Source organism: Halichoerus grypus, chromosome 6, assembly GCF_964656455.1.
Source record: "Halichoerus grypus chromosome 6, mHalGry1.hap1.1, whole genome shotgun sequence".
NCBI classification, from domain to species: Eukaryota; Metazoa; Chordata; class Mammalia; order Carnivora; family Phocidae; genus Halichoerus; species Halichoerus grypus.
This window is the reverse complement of record NC_135717.1, coordinates 2,250,256-2,271,931: the sequence shown is the minus strand read 5'-3', so window position 1 is coordinate 2,271,931 and position 21,676 is coordinate 2,250,256. Positions and strand designations below refer to the sequence as shown.

The following is a 21,676-nucleotide window of genomic DNA, read 5'->3' as shown; positions in this document are numbered from 1 at the left end:
CTGGAACTGGAATCCGCTGGGGGTCACCATGACATCACTGTCCCTGTGGCAAAGGCGATCTGCTGACCAGGCTTCCAAGGCCAGCGCAGGAGAAGACTACATTTCGTGATCGCCGAGGCTGGGGCTCCCCCCTGGCCAGCCCCGGAGCGAGACCACCCTTCCCAGGTTTGGCCAAGTGGTCCAGCCGCGGCTCCTGGAGACCGTCAGCGCCGCCAGTGTGCTGTGCGCACGGCTCTGGAATCCAGATGCTCCTCAAGAACCAGTGTGATCAATTGATATGCATTTCAGAACAATTTAAATCTGTCATTCCTAATTGCGCTTTTTTGAAAAGCTGCCCTGCAGAGCTGATAGGAAAACAAGAGCTGGAGGGGAGCAGTATCCTTTGCTAATGCAAGAGGTGTGTGCCCTTTCCAAAGTTCTTTGCTGCGGTGCGAGTCGGAAGCCGCGGTGGGTGGTGGGGTGTGTGGCAGGGCTGGGGATGGCGAAGGGGTGATGCTTGCCATGCCTTCGGTCTCCGGCTTCAGTCGATGTGCCGTGCTCCCCACTGCCCCCGTGCCCAGGTGTCTACTGATGCCTCCCCCGCTTCCTTCCTAAAAGATACCAGGTCGAGACAATTTTATCCCACAGAAACCACTGGCCCTTTGCCTGGGTCACCTGGAAGTAGATGGACGGAGCCCCTTGAGGAGCTCCAGGTATGATTACAGGTGGCCTGGTCCCTGAGGAGATGGTCGGGGGAGGTTGGTGGTGCTCTGGGGTGACAGCGAGGAGCTTGGCTGTCACGTGGGCTGGGGCTGGCGGGGGCGGGGGTGGGCTCCTGTGGAAGAATGAGGGCTGAATGAGAGAACAGAGAGATTCTAGTGGACGTGGCAGAGGCCGGAGATGTGACTCGAGACTGAAAAGTGAGGAGCACAGCTCAGGATCCGAGGCAGGACTGCAGCAGGCAAGTGAGGTAGATCGCCTTGCCCTTGCGCTGCCCGCTAGAAATGTCATCTGTTCATCACATTTCGTGGGCTGTGCCTTATCTCCTCATGGTCGCTGACCCCTCAGAGGGCACTCTATACATGGGCGGTCCTCAGTCCTTACTGATCTCTTATTTACTGTGGTTTTGGATCTAGAAAAAAAAAGGAACCGGCGCAAATAGAAGAGGCAGTTGCTCAGATTGAGGGGCTCAAGTCTGAGGCTGGGGCCAATATGACTTTCTTAGAAGGCTTGGATCTCATTTGTTTGAAAGGAAATCAGTTTTACACATAGTAGGGATTTTATTCTTCTCATGAACTAAGAACTCAGAGGTTAAGCTTGGACCCAAAATACTTGTGGCATCCTACTCAGTCATACTTAGAGTGTGACCTTTGTCTTCATGCTCACAAAATAGCTGCTCTGCAGCAGAACATTGCATCCACATTCCAGGTAGGAAGACAGGGACAAATAAAAGGCTCTTCTGCCCTGATTCTGCCGCCACCCCTCTATAGAGCCCTTCTAAACGTCTCCAGAAACTTCTGCTTCCATCTCACCGGTCAGAACTGTGTCCCATAGCCATCTCTAACTGCAAGAGAGGCTGCAAGCATAGTTGTTCGAGGGGCATGGTAATGCTCCCCACAAAATTGGAACTCTGTTGATAGACAAGAGAGAATGGATGTTAGGTCGGCAGCCGGCAATGTCTGCCACTCCACTGTGAATCTAAAACGATAATTGCTGCTTTCAAAATACGTATCAGGGAAGCTCTGTTGATTGCTGTACACATGTTAATTGATGGGAAATACTATCATCTCAATATTTTAGTTGAATGAGCTGAAGGAGATAGGTTAGAAAGTTAACTGGGATCCCAGGGAAGAATCCTGCAGGGGGAATTTTCTAGCTGTTTCTCTACATGTCCTTTTTATAGGAATGGGGACTGCAGGGGATGAGGCCCACAGGAAGGGAGGGCTCTGGTCCTTTTCCATAAAGCTTCATTTCCAGGGCCATGAACACATAGATGGTTGGACCAGTGTCTCTTCAGTCCTTCCTCACAGGCAGTAGATCATCCTTTTAAATAATATTTTTCCCTTTTTTTTTTTTTTTTGCCAGAAATCCTTTCAATTAAATGGAGGTTTCTTTGGAATAATTAAACCCTCCATCTCAAGCCTCTTACTCCAATCATCCAGGCAAATCAATTAAGCAGAGATGCATTTATCTGACTGATTGCTGACCCCCTTCTGGTTCCAGAGCTTTTGCCCCGGGGGTAGCTCTTGGAGAGAGGAGGTGTCTGCCCACAAACACGGCTCTTTTCCAAAGGGCTAGGCACTCCCTGGATTTGAAATAATAATAGCCTTATTGTTTATTTTATTCAGGATTTGATTTTTATTTATTCACCCAACAAATATATATTGAGCAGCTACTAAGAGTTAGTCCCCATGCTAGGTTCTATGGGAGATGAGACAGACATGTGGCAGGTAGCTGGGCCTCCCTGAACTTCTCTTCTATAAAATGGGGATAGTGGTACGCACCTTATAGCGCTGTTGTATGAAAGGAGCTAATCCACATGGAGCGTTTAGCACAGTGTCTGCCCACAGCACTACCATGTATGTTTCCATAGACACCTATTAGAGGATATACTCCTGCAGAATGAGGGAATAAAGCCATAAAGAGAAAGATATAGAGCCCAGGAAGCAAGGAATCTAATTGCTTAGATTAGATGCTATGCTTAATAAATATTAGTTGTGATGATTGCTAGTTTAAGTGAGATCACGAGTCGGAGTCAATGAGGGCTGAGTTGGAATCTCTGCCGCTTAGTGAAGCTGTGAGATCTCACCCCATTATTTAACTTTCTGATCCTACCTCCTCCTCATAAAGTGAGAATAATAAGACCCAGAATAATGGAACCTACCTGAGTTCCTGGGAAGTGAGGTGACATCTGTGAAGTGCTCAGCATCCAGGCAGCACTTCTGGTTTATGATGAGGCGAGCTGTCTGACAAGCACTACAAAAGGTAGACAATGTTAAGTGCACAGAGAATGGATTCTTTATACTTAAACGTATCATCCGTATTTCCAACTATTGACATATGTTAATTTTTGTTCATTTTTTTGCCAGGATAATACATGTATGCAGAGTTGAAATGTAAAGTAGGCTTGTAATAAAAACATCTGTTCCCAGTCCTGATCCCCAGAGGCAACTACTTATAACTTTTCACTGTTGTTTTCTTCTGTTATTTACCTCATTTCTAAGTAATAGGTTTGCATTGCTATTTACAGATATATCCACTTTATTTACTGACATACTCTTAGGTAGAGGAGCATTTAGCCCTCTTTTCTGAGTACCCCACTCCATGCATCTCCCCTTCCTTCATTGTCTCCATGCATTTAGATCACAGTTGTATATGTTACATTATTATCACTAGGTAAATATTGTTTATGTTGAGGCAAGTTGCATGCTGTAATTATTTCCTTTCTTACCTTTTTGTTTTCTCCTGGAGTTAATATTGCCTCTTTTTTTCATTTGTTGAGGTTTTTTTTATGTGCCTATCCTTCACTATTTTTCCATCTGACTCACAGTCCTGTCATTTGCCCGACAATATTATTTCCTAAATTATGAAATATATCAGATGACCATTCCATTTTCCCCCTGGCCACCTCCCTCTACTGGGCCCTCCGTGAGCCTGCCATAATCTTGGCCAGCTCCTTTTTGCCACCTCTCTCTCATCCTGGGATTTCCTTGCTGCTTTGTCCAATTAGATTTTCTGTTTCCTGAGCTCTATACCTTCCTCTTTATTGTTTTATTCCCTCATTTTACTCGAGCATATCCTCTAGTAGCTTCCTAAGAAAGGGTACATGGGAAATACATGTTTAGAGTCGGGACGCCTGGGTGGTTCAGTTGGTTAAACCAGCTTCTGCCTTAGACTCAGGTCATGATCCCAGTGTCCTGGGATGGAGCCCCGCATCGGGCTTCTTGCTCAGCAGGGGGCCTGCTTCTCCCTCTGCCTGCCGCTCCCCCTGCTTGTTCTTTCTCTCTCTCTCTCTCTCTTTTTCTCTCTCTGACAAATAAATCAAATCTTTAAAATAAATAAATATTTTGAGTCTCTACCTTTCTGAAAATAATATCATTCTATTTTCATGCCTAATAATTGGGGGAGGGGTGTAATAGAATTCTAGGTTAAAAAGTATTTTCCATCAAAAATGTGAAGGCATCACTTCATTGTCTCCCAGTTTCCAGTATTGCTATTGAAATGTCTGATGCCAAACTTACTCCTAGTCCTTTACATATGACCTGATGTGTCCTCTCTGGAAGCATTTAGAGTCTTCTCTTATTTCCTGATGGCCTGAAATTTCACAAGGATGTTCTGAGAAAGTTATTTTTCCACTGATTGTACTGAGCACCCGAAGGGCCATTTAAATCTGAAGACTCATGTGCTTACATCTGGAGAATCCTCTAATATTATTTCTCTGATAATTTCATCCCTAACTTTACATTCTATCTCCAAAAGCTAGACAAGAAAGGAAACATAACCTCTGCACTCTCTTTGCAGGATTTCTATTTATCGGATATTAGACCTAAATTAACCTCATTTCCCCCACCATTTCTTATCTTTCTTCTCTTTAACTTTTTATTAACTTTTTGGAAGATTTCCTCAACTTTGTCTTCCAAACTTTCTATTGATAAATTTCTGGTACTTTATTTTAATTGCTAAGAACTCTTTCTCGTTCTTTGATCATTCCTTTTTCATAGCATCCTACTATTGTTTTATAGATGCAATATCTTATTTAATTTCAATGGATTTTAATTATCAGGTTGTGGGGTTGTTTTTTTAATTTTTTCTTATTCTGCATTGTCTGCTTCCTGCAAGTTCTTTGTATCAACTTGTCTCTTTTGATCTCTTCCTTTCACATGAAGACTTTCTTCACACATCAGGTGATCCTTGGCTCTCTGTTTATTCTTAAGTAGGAAGTGACAAAAGCAGTGTGTACAAGTTCTGCTCGTTGATTAAACAGCTTCACCGTAGGGCGAATGGGCACCGACTGTGTTTGCATAACACACTTATAACTCACTAAGCAGTTGATTCCTCTATCGAGAAGCAATAGTTGTTCTTTTTAATCCTGAGCCAATAGGTGCCATCTTAGAAAGTGGTTTTAGTTCTGTCTTAAGTTTTGCGTGTAAAAGTGCTATTTCAGGGAGTGTACGTACATACACTTTCTGATTCTAGTCCTTCTAAAAGTAAACTTTTATTTTTTAAAAGGTAATTCTAGGGGCTGTATGGTAGTAAAAGTAAGTCAGAGAACCTTGGGTCCAAATCCTGCCTTCCATGCTAATTATATGACCTTGAACCTCTCCCGGGTTTGGTTTTCTTGGCTATAAAATGGTGATGATGATAGCAATAATAATAATACCACCTATCTCAAGAGAGTTTTTGAGTTTATCAGTTATGCTTAGCAAGTGCCTGGCACATAGTAAATAATCTATAAGCATCAGGGATGATGTTTCAGCCAGTTGAATGTTATACCAATAAGCTAATCTCTCGAGAGACATATCCTATAAGTTTTTCCAACCTTATGACCAAGTTCTTGAGGGTGTAATCAGAATTCTAACAGCAGAAATAGAAAGTTCAGCCTCATTACTGGTTGTCTTGTGTCTCAGTTTTTCCAACCTATGTTGACACATTGGGTAGTTGTACAACCCTGTGAAAATCTGTTTTTCCTTTCTTGTAACTAAAATCTTTCTTATTAATTTTGTAAAAAGCCTTTTCTTCTGATTATGAAAGAAATGCATGTTCTGTTGCTTTTAAATGCAAATGCAGAAAAGTATAATTTCCCTTTGCCTCTGCTCATCGGCCTGCTGGTCTCTGCTGGGGCACTTGGCCCCGCAGATCGCCGGCTTCCCCAGCCCTCGCGCGCAGTGCTGGGCAGCAGCGTAGCTCCTCCTGTCCCAGCCGCAGAGCAGGGAGGCCGTGAGAAGACAAAGGAGATGGTGTCCTCCAGAGAAGCATGTCACTGCCACCTCCCCGGGGCAGAGGGCCTGTGACAGCTCACTCCGATCCAAGCTGACACCCGACAAGAGCAGCTTCTACCAGCCCTGGGAGATCTGGTGTCACCTGTGATTAATTCTCAGAGCTGAAACCAAGCGAGTTCCTGATTTAACAGCGATGTCCCAGGGTCCCTGTCACTGCCGAGGCAGAGCAGCCGGCCATGGAGCAGCTGCCTAAAGCCCCCACCAAAGGGATCCCAGCCGCTGTCGGGCGGGACAGGTGTCAGGCCCGGTGTCCGGCCCCACCTCACCGTCGCAGGGGTTGTTCCTCGCCTTTCTGCCTCCCCGGTCTTCCTTCCCCGGGCTCCTGGAGTGGCTGAGCTGGGCACTGACGACGGCCTCGTCCGTCACCGTGAGGAGCACCACCTTGGGGAAATTACAGTGCGTGCCATGGTGTGTTCCTGCCCAAACCCACGGCGTGCCGGGGGCTGAAGGCGTAATTCACAGTGAAAGGAACCCTTCTGGGCTCAGGAATGCGGTTTGCCGCCTTTGACCTAATGAATTAGTAGCTGATTAGAACGTCTTCACTCTGCGAACACTCCTATCAGCGACTTTGTGAAGACCTTCCACCCTGGTCAGGACTAACCCCAAGGCTACCATCTGCCCTCCTCCCCGGTCCCAGAGGTCTCAGGACCTGTGGCCAGTGGCCTTACAGACTGGCCATGGGCTGCGACAAAAACCCTTCTCCCCAGCAGCTCCTGGCCACGGTCCGCTGCGTCACTGTCACCGGGAGAGATGGGCACCCCAGGATTTTCTGACCTTTCCTTCCAAAGCAGGGCATCACTTTGATACTTGAGTGGTTCTCTCTCTCTCTCTCTCCAACCTCCGTCCTTGTGCCAAGTCAGATTATCTTTCCTTTTACAGATTCCGGCCATCGCAGCTCTAGATCCCGAGGAAGACTGGCTCGGGGCAGGCCCGGCAGCGGCCTGGAGGCGCAGAAGTCGGAGCTCCGTCCCGGGACAGCAGGCGCTGTCTACTGAGCAACGACTGCATGCCAGGTACTTTGCTTGTGTAATCGCCAGTAGATTAGAAAACAAAACAAAAACGCTGAGTGAGGCTTACCTAAGACTTGACAGGGGCGCGGTGGGGGAGGTTCTAGGCAGAGGGAGGTGCGTGAGCAGGTTTGGTGAGGAGCCCAGGACACAGGACGAGACTCCGGGAGCCAGCAGGAGCAAACCCGGCAGGGCCGAGGGGTCACGATAGAGATGTTGAACTTCATTGTAACAGCAATGGGGGGGCCACACGGTAAACGTTTCGAGTCAGTGAGGGAGGCGAGGGAGACCGGCCACTGCCACGGAGTTTGTCCACGGACAAGTCATCTCCCTGTCTTGTAAAAAGCTGAGCAAAATGGCCCTTCCTGTAGAACCTGACCCAGGAGCCTTGAGCTTGCTTTTCCCGCTGTTTGTAAAAAGGCCCATGGGGTCGAGGCTTCGACTCGGGCCGGACACCAGCCCCGGCTGAGGGTGGGGCCGAGCCGCCTCCAGCGCTGAGCCCGACGGAGGGGGGGGGGGCCACCGGCACCACCGGCTGTCAGCGCCTCGGGTCCGAGGGCGCGATCCTGGGCAGACCGTTTTCAAGGAAGCTGCCGGATTCCTCCCAGAAGACCAGGCGGGGTCAGGCTGAGTCACAGCCAAGTGTGCGGGGAGGAATTGCATCTGAAATTGTGTCCGAAATGGTTTTCCTTCGAGGCTAGCTACACTAGCCGTAGTTTTTGCCCAAGAAACTCTTGGTGCGTTTATGGCTGTGTGTGTCTGAGACAGTAACACAGGGGACACAGCGTCCCCAGCTAAGCTGCACCCCAGATCCCAGTATCACCGGCATCTCCGGGGGACAGTGACACGGTGCTGCCCTCCCACGGGAGCCGCCGTTCTCCTTCTTACCCGTTCCTCGCTCCTCGGTGTGGTTTTGCTGTCTCTCCTTAACAGCATAGTTCAGTCGTCCGTCTTAGAGACGTAGCCAGACAGTGTCATCTCGTGGGTGCTCCGTGCCCCGCGTCACATCCCGAGGTTCATCGGCGAGGACCGCCGTAGCACGCGGCGTCCCTGAAGGCCCACGGCGCTTATCCGCTCTCCCGCCTCGGACATCGGCGTGCTTCCTCGGGCTTGGATGCACGGCCACCCTTGCACGAGCCTCCTGACCTACAGGGTGGTCTCTCCGGGGAGCACACCGAGGAGGGAAGCCTGGGCGTGTGCCCTGCGTGTCCAAGCCTCCCAGGTCAGGTCAACTTGTTTTCCGATCCCAAGGTTTACGTCAGCCACGGTGGGATGCCGGGGGCTGAGTCACTGCTCACCTCGGTCTTTGGCCCTCGAGTGGGAACAGGGGGGCTGGCTCATGGTTCCTAATCCGAGGGGACACCGTTCAGCCCAGATGACGTGTCTGTAGAACAGGGAGGATCCCGCCCCCCAGGTTGCTGTGATCATGGCAGTAGGGGACAGGTGCGCACCTGGCACATGGTAGCAGCCTAGCCTGGGGTGCTTGTGCCCCTTCTCTTCTGCGGCCCTCCTCACGCCCCCCTGCAGCTGTCGGGGTGCCACAGCTGACCCTCAGCAGCCCACTGTGGCTGCCTCCCAAGGGCAGGGGCCGGTGGGAAACGCCTCGGCGTCCCTGCTCCCGGGGCCGGTGCTTGGTGCTCGCAGGCGCTCACCGCCCTCCGCTGGTGGTGGAGGCCACGGCGTCCTCTTAGGCCACCCCGTGGCTCGGGGGGCTCACCAAACTAGGCAGTTCTCACGAGTTTGACTCGACCCGTGTTTGCGAAGCAGCTGAAGTGCACCGGGGTATCAGTGATGGCCACTAGATGGAGGCTCTATTGTTTGCTTGCATATAAGGTGGGAGGGTCCCCTTCCTTTCGTTTGGGGGAAAAAGGTTTGGCTCTAGTCATGTCCTGCTTTGTTTTTATTTTCCTTTTTCCCCAGCAGAGGCCACTGACAGGCCACCCCGGTCCCTGGAGGAGGCGTTTCTGTCCCACTGGGCATGCCCAGCACAGCCGCCTCGGTCCGTGAAGGGCGGCCAGAAATGCTTCTCTGCTCCATCCAGACCTGCTTGTCTCCCTGCCTTGAGCTGACATTTAATTAATTTCTGGGCACATGCCTTTGACCCCATAACCAGCGTCAGCCTGTGAGCACCTGGTTCTCTGTTCACTGTGCTTAGCTAGTCTTTGTATTAAGTAGATACATTAACTAGTCAGGAGGCTTTGGGTGCATATAATAGTGGATCCCGTTTAAAATGGCTCAGGGCAAAGGCATTTATTATCTTGCTTCTGAAGGAGCCCAGTGGTGGGGGGGGGCGGGGAGATGTCTGATGTTGGTGAATTCAGTGCCCAGGAGGGGACATCGGGGACCCAGGTTCTTTCCATCTTTCTGCTCTGCCGTCTTGAGGACGTTAGCTCTTGTTCTTACGTGAGTCCTCAGGTCACAGGATGGCCGAACAACTCCCAGCATCACACACACCTTCACCTGCTAACATCCAAAAGCTGGATGACAGTGTTCCTTCCTGTGTCCCTGTCAAAGATCAAGAAAAAACACCAGAACTGCCCCCCCACACACAGCAGGATTTCCCATAGGTTGTGTGTGTCATAAAGCACTTCACGTGCTTCTTCTTACAGCTCTGGTAGAGACCAAACAAGATCTTGCTCCTCGCAGCTCAGAAGGTGCCCGGCCTCCCTGAAGCGTGGGGTAGCTCAGTTCCTGAAAAACCTGAGGATTCTGTAAGCAGGGGGCGTGGGGGGGTGACATGGACCGGCACAGTGGTGGCTGCCACACTCTCAGTAAATGTGTTGAATCGAGTGCTTAGGATATTGAGTCTTCAAGAATAGTCTAGGAAAGTACGTTTTGCTTTGTGAGTAGAAATGGTCATAGTGACTCCGTGTCGGGGGGAGTGGCTGCAGTGGGCGTGTTCATGTCGCCCCAGCACAGGCTCGCCGCGGGGCCCCGGTGGCCCTCCTATCTCAGCGAGAGGGCTGGCAGGGGTCAGGACTTGTGTCTGTGAGGCAGGGCTATCTGTGTGCTCTTCCCCGCCCGGGGGAGGGACTGGGTTTCAGTTTCTAGCACTCCAAATCAGTTATTGCTCATGACAGCAAACAGGTGTGGTCATTCGTGTCCTTCAGGTTGCGTGAAGCGAACGCCCACTGCAAGTAGCTCAGATTAATGAGGGGACTCTCGGAGACCCCACGGCAAGGACCATGCAGCACGCATGGCCAGCGCTTATGGGGCTGGGACTGGAGAGGAACTGCTCCCGCTGCTTCTTCTGGACCCACAGGGCTTCTCACTGAGGCTTCGCTCAGCAGACGGGCTTCCTCTGCCTACCTCTACCTTCTCTACCTCGGCAGCCTCCCCTGCCCACACCTAGGCTTCACTGTGACCCAGCTCTGCTCACCCCAATGCCACCTCTAGCTCGGTACCCCCCAGCACGCTCACCGTCCCGCCGTCTCTTCGGCCCCACGCGAAACCCCCAGCCTGTGGACCAGTTCTCCGTGAGGCAGGTCCGTCGGCTGGCCAGAGGGTTTCCTCGGTGCAAACAAGCTGTTGGGGCTGTGGTCTTCCCAGAAGATGTGAGTCAGGGGCAAATATTGGATATTGGCCTGTCTATTGCACTGTACTTGGCTTTCACCTTCGTTCATTTGTCTCTTTTTTTCTTCCAAACTGTACAAGTCGTGCACCGCTACGTGCTTGTTGTAAATACTAAAATGGTATCATGTCCAAGCCCTCCTTGACCACTAACCTCTGAACTTTATTCCTCTTCCAAGATGTAACCATTGCATCCAGTTCTCTGAAGCGTCCCCGGCCCTTCCTCTCTCTCTTCCCTCTCTGCGCGCGCGCGCACACACACACACACACACACACACACACACACACACACGTATAATTATAGTCTTGCTTAGCGGTGCGTTACGTATGTGGTTTTGTGCTGCATGTGACGTCTTCTTCCTGATACCAAATATATGTCATTTTCCACACACCAGCCAATTCTCCGACACCGACTGGGTATCCAGCAACTCGACTCAATCCCAACACTAACTCTCCAGAGTCAGCAAAGACCCCCACGAGCCTGCTCCCACTTCAGATGACAGCTTCAAGTCCCAGGGGCCACCCATACTCCCCCCCTCCTCCGAGCAGCTACGAATCCAGGGTTCCCACAACCCCTCGTCAGGTTCAGTAATTTGCTAAAATGACTCATACACCCCAAGAAGACACGATACTAATTACAGTTTAAGGGATGCAAATGAGCAGCCAGATGAGGAGGCATGGAGGGCGGGGTCTAGAAGGGTCCTGAGTGTGGGAGCCTCTGTCCCCATGGAGTTGAGGTATGACCCTCCCAGAGGGGGCATTTATTCACCAGCTCTGAAGCTCCTTGAACCTGGTTGTTGAAGGAGTTTTATCAAGGTTTCATTATATAGCCATGATTGATTAGATCATTCACTCTTGATGACTGAATTCAATTTCCAGCTTCTCTCCCCTCCCTGGAGGTAGGGGTGTGGGGCTGAAAGTCATAACCCTCTAACCACTTGGTCTTTCTGGCAGCCAGCCCCCACTGGAAGCTATCTCTGGGCCCTTAAGCCTAGAGTCATCTCATTACCATACAAAAGACACTCATCACTCAGAAGATTCCAGAGGCCTTAGGAGCTCTGTGTCAGGAACCAGGACCAAGACCTTTTTTTTTTTTTTTTGTATTATACTTCATATATGTATTCTGAAATTTGACTTTTTTTAAAACAATATGTCTTGGGATGTTTTTATGTTACCACATCCCTTTCAGAGTTTACTCCATAGTACAAAAGGATTTTGGAGTACTGACTGATGAGCATATCACTTGCTTCCATTGTTTCCTACTGCAAACAGCGCCAAGTGTCCACACAAAGCACTGGGGAAAATTAAATATTCATCAGTAGAGAAATGGGTAAATAAATTATGGTATATTCTTGCAATGGAATAATACATAAAACAGTCAAATTGAACAATTAACTGAATAGTCGCAGACTTTAATGCCCTACTTTTAATAATGGATAGAACCACTAGCCAGAAGATCAACAAGGAGAGAGAGGACTTGAACGACCCTATAAACTAACTAAATCTAACAGACATCCATAGCATGCTCCCCCAACAGCGGCAGGACATGCTCTTCTTAAGCACACACCTGGAACATTCTCCAAGATCAGTCATACACTGGTCTGTAAAACTAGCTTCAACAAGCTTTAAAGGATTAAAATAATACAGATCATGTTTTCCAGCCACAATGGCATTAAATTAGAAATACATAACAAAGAAATCTGGGGAATTCACAAATATGGGGGAAATTAAACATCACACTTCTACATAACTAGTGGGTCAAAAAGAAGGAATCAGGAAAGAAAATAGAAAACTTACTCAGATGAGTGAAGATAAAAATGCAACCTACCAAAACATAAGGGATGCAGCTGAAGCAGCGCTTGGAGGGAAATTTATAGCTCTAATGTTTTTACTTAAAAAGATCTTAATAACCTAGCGTTTCACCTTATGAAACTAGAAAAAGAAGAGCAAATTAAACCCAAAGGAAGCAGACAGAAGGAAATAATAGAGATTAATACAGAAATAAGTGAGTTAGAGAATAGACAACCAATAGAAATCACAGAAACCAAAAGTTGGTTCTTTGTTGTTGTTTTTAAATTTTTTTATTTGAGAATATTTGACACACAATGCTACATTAGCTTCAGATAAAAAGTTGGTTCTTCGAAATAACAAAATTGATAAAACTTTAGCTAGCGTGACCAAGGAAAAAAGAGAGAAGTCTCCCCACCCTTCTCTCCCCCTCTCCCTCCCCTGTCCCCTTACCTCTTCTCCTCCCTCCCTCTCCCTACCCCCTCTCCTTCCTCCTCCCCTCCCTTCCTCCCCCTTCTCCCCCTCCTCCTCCCCCTTCTCACTCCCTCCCCCTCCCTCCCCCTTCACTCTCTCTCTCTCTCTCTCTCTCTCTCTCTCTCTCAGGTTAATGAGAATGACAGGGAACTAAGAGGAGAGAAACCATGGTTTGAAAGTATGATGGCTGGGGCAGTAAGAAGTTAAAATAGGTATTCATTTTGTTCTCCCTAATTGAGGCAAGATATCCCTGGTTAGAGTTTCAAGGGCACCTAGATTCAGAAGAACGTGATCCTGATTAGTAGTAGTAGAATCAGAAATAAAAGAGAGGACATTACTACCAACCTTACATAAGTAAGAGCGTTATAAAGGAATAATATGAACAATTGTTTCCAATAAATTTACAACTTAGATGAAATGGACAAATTCCTAGAAAGACACAAACTACTGAAACTGACTCAAGAAAAACAGGAAATCTGAGCAAACATATAACAAGTAAAGAATTAGTAATCAAAAATCTACCCACAAAGAAACGCCCAGGCCCAGATGTCATCCCTGGTGAATTCTACCGAACAAAAGAAAAAATTCTTCACAGACTCTTCCAAAGGATAGAAAAGAAGGGAGTATTTCCCAACTAATTCTATGAGGCCAATATTACCCCAATATCAAGACCAGTCAAGGACATCACAAGTAAGAAAACTACTGACCAATATCTCTTCTGAACATAGATGCAAAAGTCCTCAAAAATACACTACCAAATAGAATCCAACAGTCTATAAAAATAATTACACACCATGACTAAGTGGGATTTATATGAAGAATGCATGGTTTTTCTAATACCTGAAAATCAATTAATGTAATACATCACATTAACAGAATCAAAACTAAAAATCACATGGTCATCTCAATGGATGAAGAAAAGCACTGGATAAAATCAAACACCCTTTCATGATAAAAGTACTCAACAAACCAGGAATATAAGGGATCTTCCCCAATCTGATAAAAGATATCTAAAACACACATGCGCGCATGTGTGCGCGCACACACACACACACACAACCAACTAGCATCATACTTAATGACAAAAAAAAAAATGGACGCTTTTCCCCTAAGGTCAAGAATAAGACAAGAATGTCTATTCTTGCCACTTCTATTTAATATTGTGCTGGAGGTTCTAGCCAGGGTAGTTAGACAAGAAAGAGAAATAAAAGGTGTCCGGATTGAAAAGACAGAAGTAAAACTATCTAACTGCAGGTGACATTATCTTGTATATAGAAAATCACAAGAAATCCACTAACAAACTATTAGAGCTAAGAAATTATTTCGGTAAGGTTACAGAATGAGAGATCAATATAGAAAAATCAATCGTATATCTATATACTAGCCGTGAACATTCCACAAATGAAATTAAGAGAACAGTTCACATTTACGATGTCATCAAAAAGAATAAAATATTTAGGAACACATTTAGCAAAAGAAGTGCAAGACTTGTACACTGAAAACTATAAAACATTGCTGGAAGAAATTAAAGACCTAAACTAATGAAAAGATACCCCATATTCATGGGTCATTGTCTTATGATCTCTAAATTGATCTACATATTCAATGGATTCAGTATCGAAATCCCAGCTACCTCTTTTTGCAGATATTGACAGACTGATCCTTAAATTCATATGGAATTGCAAGGGGCTGTGACAAACCAAAAGAATGTTAAAAAAGAGGAACAAGGTTAGAGTACTCATACTTCCCAATTTCAAAACTTACTACATATGTACAGTAATGAAGTATGGTGCTGGCATAAATACAGACCTATAGACCAATGCAATAGAATCGAGAGTCCAGAAGTAAACACAGTGAGTTGATTTTTGAAAAGATGCCAAGGCCAATCAATGGGGAAGGAATAACTTTTCAACAAATTGTGCTGGGACAACTAAATATCCACATGTGAAAGAACACAGTTGAACCTTTACTGCACACCATACACAAATATTAATTCAAAATGCATCATGGACCTAAATCTAAGAGCTAAAATGATAAAAATCTTAGAAAAAATAGAAGCAAATCTTCACAGCCTTGAGGTAGGCAATGGTTTTTAGATACACACCAAAAGCACAAGTGAAAAAAGAAAAAAATAAATAAATTGGACTACATCAAAACTAAAAACTTGTGCTACAAATAATACCTTAAGAAAGTGAAAATATAATCAAGAGAATGGGAGCAAATACTTACAAATCATATATCTGATAAGGGACTTATATGCAGATCGCATAAAGAATTCCTACCACTCGATAGTAAAGACAAACAACCCAATTTAAACCTGGGCAAAGGTTTTGAATAGACATTTCTCCATATACAAATGGCCAGTATGCACATGAAAAGATGATAACATCATTAGTCATTAGAGAAATACAAATCAAAACCACACTGAGATACCACTTTCCACCCACTCAGATGGCTATAATAAAACAGACAACCACAAGTGTTGACAAGGATGTGGATAAATTAGAACCCTCAAACATTGCTAGCAGGAATGTAAATTGTTGTAGGCACTTTGGGAAGCAGTTTGGCAGTTCCTCAAAATGTTAAAGATGGGCTTTCTGGGGCACCTGGGTGGCTCAGTCGGTTAAGTGTCTGCCTTCAGTTCAGGTCATGATCTTGGGGTCCTGGGATTGAGCCCCACATCGGGCTCCCTGCTCAGCGGGGAGCCTGCTTCTCCCTCTGCCCCGCCCCCCTCCCTGCTTGTGCTCTCTACTCTCTCTCGTGCTCTCTCTCAAATAAATAAATCTTAAAAAGAAAAAAAGAACATAGGTCTACATAAAAACCCATACATGAATCGTCATAGCAACATAATTTATAATAGCCAATAAATAGAACCCACCCACCAAAATGTTCACCAATGGATGGGTAAATAAGATGGGATATAGCCGTACAATGAAAAATTATTCATCAGTAAAAAAATGAAGTACTGAAACAACATGGATGAACAGTAAAAACATTATGCTTAGTGAAAGAAGCCAGTCACAAAAGACCACATGTTGTAGGATTCCACTTACATGAAATGTCCAGAATAGTAAATCTATAGAGACAGAAGGTAGATTAGTGGGCGCCTACCTCTCGAGGAGCAGGAACTGGGGGGGAGGGGGAATGGGGAGGTGCCAGCTAAGAGGGATGGAGTTTCTTTTGGGGTTGATGATGAAAATGTTCTAAAATTTATTGTGATGGTTGCACAACCCTGTGAATACACTAAAAACTACTGAATTGTACACATTGAATTTTAAAAGGTGAATTGTATGGTACATGACTTATATCCCAATAAAGCTGTTTTTTAAAAAATGAACGAATTATATATATATCAATGTAGATAAAACTTAAAAAAGGTAGAGAAAAAAATAAGTTGAAAAAGGAAACAAGGAAGCATACAATATGATGTCTTTTATGTGAAACTGTAAAACAAAAAGCAATAGTATATATTGTTTGGGGGAAGATAAATTCTTAGTAAGATATAAATCTTGGATGGAAAGGATATACTCCAACTGAAAAATTTCCCCTCTCTATAAATAATTTTTTTTAATTTTATGGCTTATTTGTCCATTGCTTATGTGTAGTATATAAAGAAATATATATCTATGTTCATATCCTTTCCTTTCTTAAATAAGAGGTGAAATACCATATGTACTTTACTTTTTTTTTTAACTCGACAATATATTCTAGAGATCACTCTAAAGGAGTTTCTGGAGCTATTCCAGTGAGGCTCCTTTATTAACCTTGTTGAGGCTTCTGTCCGAAAGGAGGAGGGCCAGAGATGGATGACTATATGGAGACACTGAAGGATGAGGAGGATGCCTTGTGGGAGAATGTGGAGTGCAACCGGCACATGCTGAGTCGCTACATCAACCCAGCCAAGCTCACCCCGTACCTGCGCCAGTGTAAGGTCATTGATGAGCAGGATGAAGACGAAGTGCTCAATGCACCCATGTTGCCTTCCAAGATCAACCGGGCAGGTAATGAGGAGCCACCCAAGAGGAAAGGGTGGGCGGCCTCTTGTGGCAGCTTCCGGAAATACCCTGTAGTTGGCTGTACCAAAATGACGTTTCTCCGGGTCAGGAATTTTTAAACTGGGGTCCACGGACTTCTGCCCACCCCTCCTCCGCCACCAAGCTCTCTACGTATAGAACTGAGAGGGTCCATGAACTTGGAATGGGGGGAAATTACATCTTTATTTTACTAGCTTTAACCGAGATTCAGCGTTTCCATCCGTTCTGAATGTAGGTAGACGATGAATCACAGTGGGGATTAGCAATACCCGTGACTTTGTCAACAATAAAATTACAGATAACTTCATACCACATTACAGCTGTTACAGATCTTCCAAAATAGCATTTACACTCATCTCACCCTCAAAATTATAGTAGTTACTAGACCTGCCAAGAGATCGTGTTATTAATGCATTAGTGAAGAGGCACTTTTATTACTGAATCTCAAATTTAGTATTTGATAACCGTATCTTATTAGAACCGATTCCCTTCATAATCCAATTCCTTTTTATCTGTTTTAAAAATATTATTCTGAGAAGGGGTTCACAGGCTTTCCCAGACTGTCTAGGGATCCGTGACACTTTATCACATTCTTCAAAGGCAGCAAGTGTGGCTTGTAAAACTTGGCTCTACATACGTATGCGTGTACATACACTTCTCTGTGTTTGCGCATGTGTGTCCACGCACAAGGTCACAGTGTAAAATATCTCTCTCCCTGTGGCTCGCCGTTGAAAAGGTTTGAAAATCACTTCCCCACGGTACGACTGGCGATAAGTAGCTCATCTGCTGTGACTCTCTTTCGCACACATAACAGACATCACTAATCACAGCTCGGGTTCCTGATGAGCTCGGATGTAACTTTACAATCCTCAACACAGCGCTCCAGGCAGCTTCACCAAATAATCCATTAACACAAGACAAAACGTATTTGTTATGTCTATCCTGGGACCTCAAGGGAAGAAATATCTGAAAATAAAATGTTTGAGGATGGGCCAAGAAATGTAAATATTAAGTGGAACCAGAAACCAAAAATGCCAGGCAAGTTACATTTAGGTTAAAGATGTTTCCGGACTATGAGATACCCAGAGATCATGGAGCTGTGCCTGCTTCCCGTGACTTTTCCTAGCTCTCCACCCGAAGATTTGTCTTCCTGCCCCGAGTCTCAGAGAGCCATGCATTATTCTGTAATTGCTTTGTACTTCCAGCCTCCTTCAATCACAGAAGAGCTGGTGCCTGTATGGTTAATTTCTGTGCTGGTCAACTGGGAGGCTCTTTGAAACCATTGGTTCCCATAACTGCAATTCCATTTATCCTGGTTCTACCAATTTCTTAGAGAAAGGAAAACTAGCAGCCACTGAATCCCTGTTGAGGGCCTGGCACTTTGATTTATAGTATCTGGACTCCCAGATACCACTCTCGAGTGACAGAATGTGGTGAGACTGTCTTCTTAAGAGTTTATTGAGGGATAGGAGCCCAGGGTAAGGCTGGACTTGGAGACTTACATCCGATCAGAAGTGCACTCTTCTTCTCACCGGGTGATTTCCGTTCCGCTAGGCCGACTGTTGGACATTCTACATACCAAGGGCCAAAGGGGCTATGTGGTCTTCTTGGAGAGCCTGGAATTTTACTACCCGGAACTGTACAAACTGGTGACTGGAAAGGAGCCTACCCGGAGATTCTCTACCATTGTGGGTAAGTGGCTTTGCCATCAGGAGCCTTTGAACTCTGGCCGGAGTGTGTGTGTGTGTGTGTGTGAGTCCGTTGGGGGGACAGTTCCAAAGCTATGAATCCATGACGTTAGGACAGTGTTCCTGTGGCACCTGTGGGCTGTCAACCACTCACTTCTGCCTGCCAATCAAAGAAAGGTAGGTGACAGACAGACCAAAGTCAGAGCCAAGAGAAGTGGGTGTTCGTGGAACACCTTCCGTGAATGTTGGGGGGGCGGGACAGAAATTCCTACTGCCCTCTGGATCCTGTCCTTGCCTTGCCTATTGTCTTGCCAGCATCCCTGAACCGGAGCCCTCGGTAATCTCATCCCAACTTTCCTCCCTAAATATTCCTGAATCACCCTTCTCTCCATCTCCACCACTACCCCAGTCCAGACTCCTCCAACCCCATCCATTCTACAGCCATTCCTGCTCTGCTCCATGCTTTCTCCACCCCTCATGTTGCCCTCCTTGCTGAAAACCTTTGGTGGTTTTCCACCGCATCCAGCTAAACACCCATGTCTTTAATGGAGCCCACAAGAACCCTACATGGTCCAGCCCCTGCTCACGCTCCCAGCCTCCCCCTTCTGCCTCTCCGCCTCTCCGGACTCCAGCCACTTTGGTCTTCCTTCAGTTTCTGAAATGTGCCAAGTTCCCCCTTCCTCCCTGTAGGGCTTTGGCAATGATTTTCCACCTTCCTAGGACGTGCTTCCCTCCTCAATGTTTCAGCTCAACCATCAGGAGCCTTCCAACCCAGCTGCCCGCCAGGCTGGATCTGGCCCCCTGCCGCCCACCTTCACAGCCCCTGCGCCTTTACTTCGCGAAATCCTCTCCATCTGTAGTTCTATCTGTGCATGATCATCTGCTGTTTTACCGGCTGTCTCCCTTCGGAGACTGTAAGCTCTACCAGGACCAAGGCTGTCTTGCCCACTCTGAGTGCGCAGGGCCTGAAGAGCTCGGTGCAATGTTGGTGTGTAAGTGAGTGAGTGAGTGAGTGAAGGCCTGCCCCCACCCCACACCTGGGGCCCCCTTCGCTCTCCCCTCCTCGGGCCTGATGAGCGCCCCTCTCCACAGTGGAGGAGGGCCACGAGGGCCTCACGCACTTCCTCATGAACGAGGTCATCAAGCTGCAGCAGCAGATGAAGGCCAAGGACCTACAGCGGTGCGAGCTCCTGGCCAAGTCGCGACAGCTGGAAGACGAGAAGAAGCAGCTGACGCTGACTCGAGTGGAGCTGCTGACCTTCCAGGAGCGGTACTACAAGATGAAGGAGGAGCGCGACAGCTACAACGACGAGCTGGTCAAGGTGAAGGACGACAACTACAACTTGGCCATGCGCTACGCCCAGCTCAGTGAAGAAAAGAACATGGCGGTTATGAGGAGCCGAGACCTCCAGCTCGAGGTGAGCAGCACACACGGCGGGGGGCTGCTGGGGCTCGGGACCACCGCGCGGGCAGGCGCACACAGGCCCACGTGGGCCGCCGGAGCTTCTCACTCAGCTTGGGGGGGGGACACTGTGTTCTTGGGGGCGCCTAGATCCACCATGCGCATGAACACACCAACCCAGTGAGGCTTAGCGTGACAGCCGAGGGCCCAGGGCCACCATGCACGTGTGCAGACGTGCGCACACGGACTCAGTAAGGCTTCCCGCCACCTGCTCAGCCCGCCTCCCCCACCCGACTCCATCCCACCCCACCTCCGCCCCAGCCACCGTGTGCATGTGCAGACGTGCGCACACGGACTCAGTAAGGCTTCCCGCCCCCTGCTCAGCCCCCCCACCCCCCACCCCACCCCACCCCACCTCCGCCCCAGCCAGCAGGTGCGTGTGCAGACATGCGCACATAGCCCCTCGGCAAAGCCCGGTGAGGGGGAATATGGAGAACCAGACCTTGAGTGACCCTCAGGAAATTCAGCGAGGAGATAGACCCAGCACTTGTTCTATGGAGACTGAGGTTTTTGAGGCCGGGACCCTGCCCTTCCCAACTGTATCCACAAAGCTCAGCATGGCACTGTGGGACGGTTAATGTACTTATCAATGAACAATCTGCCAGCCAAGTGATTAATGTCATTGATGAGTTTACCTCCAAAATGGAGAAGGGGAAGGGAATTTGCTTAACTCATTCATCCTTTTTATTTATTGAGGGCTGCCGTGCACCACACTCTTTTCCAGGGATGCATAACTCAAGACCAAGGCTCTGCTATCACGGAGCTCACATTCTAATCAGCAAACAAATACATAAACACCTGGTAATAGTAAGTGCTATTAAGAAGAGGGAAGGAAAGAGTATGAGGATAGTGAGTGAGGGAAGCGACTTTAAATAGGATGGTCAGGAAGGGCCTCTGAGAAGGGGACACAGGGAGGACAGGGAGGGAGCCAGCCATGCAAGGCTCAGGGGAAGGGCAAAGAGCAAATGAAGGCCCCCAAGTAGGGGGCATGCTTGGTGTTTCTGACCATCAAGAGAGCCAGTGGGGATGGCGCCAACTGAGCACGTGGCACAGAGAGATGGCCAAGGTCCAGATCGTAAGGGCAGGGTAAGAACTCTGGAAATTATTCCACTTGTGATGGGAAGCCACTGAAGGATTGAGAGCTGGAGAGTGACAACTGATTTATATCTAGAAGGATTACTCTGGCTGCTGGGTGGAAAATAGACTCGGAATATTTATTAAGCACCTGCCATGTGTAAGGCACAGTGCTAAGCACGGTGGGGGACACGGGGATAAATAACCTGATTTCTGCTCAGGTCACTTACAATTTAGGTGAAGCAGACAGATCAGTAAACAACCGACTAGAATTCAGGTGAATTGAGTCAGTGGCATGGCGGGCAGTAGAGGGTTTCTGTCAAGAGCACGGGCTTTTAAAGCCTACACATTTGAGTTCGAATCTGACTCGGGCTTCTGGCTTTACTGCTTACTTGGCTTTTGGCCTGTTTCCTCATCTGTAAATGGCAATCGTGGAACATAATCCCTGCACCCAGGACTGCTGAGCCACAGCCCACGTCCTTGGCCAAGAGGCTGACCCAGTAAGCAGCCCACAGTGCCGGCACCCTGTGCCCACTTGGATGGGACAGGGGATCTGGACCCAGCACCGGGCCCCTGGGCTGACCTTCCAAGATGCCGAGGA

General features: G+C 47.4%; 1 protein-coding gene and 1 long non-coding RNA gene across 5 annotated transcripts in view; one reads left to right on the top strand and one right to left on the bottom strand.

Annotated features, from left to right (window-relative positions):
- Nucleotides 1-21,676, top strand: part of CARD11 (caspase recruitment domain family member 11) — a 111,461-nt gene that overhangs the window by 62,251 nt on the left and 27,534 nt on the right. For 3 of the 4 annotated variants that reach the window (XM_036101734.2, XM_078074253.1, XM_036101733.2), the window contains exons 2-5: nt 6,858-6,991; nt 16,591-16,818; nt 18,406-18,543; nt 19,632-19,957. In XM_036101734.2, coding sequence (XP_035957627.1) covers nt 6,985-6,991; nt 16,591-16,818; nt 18,406-18,543; nt 19,632-19,957 — 699 coding nt within the window. In that variant the 5' untranslated portion in view covers nt 6,858-6,984. The remainder of the gene's footprint in view (nt 1-6,857; nt 6,992-16,590; nt 16,819-18,405; nt 18,544-19,631; nt 19,958-21,676) is intronic. The other variant, XM_036101737.2, reaches the window with a different exon arrangement.
- Nucleotides 490-6,875, bottom strand: LOC144382200 (uncharacterized). Its single transcript, XR_013448659.1, has 4 exons — nt 6,753-6,875; nt 2,864-2,955; nt 2,484-2,594; nt 490-1,609 (listed from the first exon to the last, which is right to left on the bottom strand). It is a non-coding gene; the product is annotated as an uncharacterized LOC144382200 (long non-coding RNA).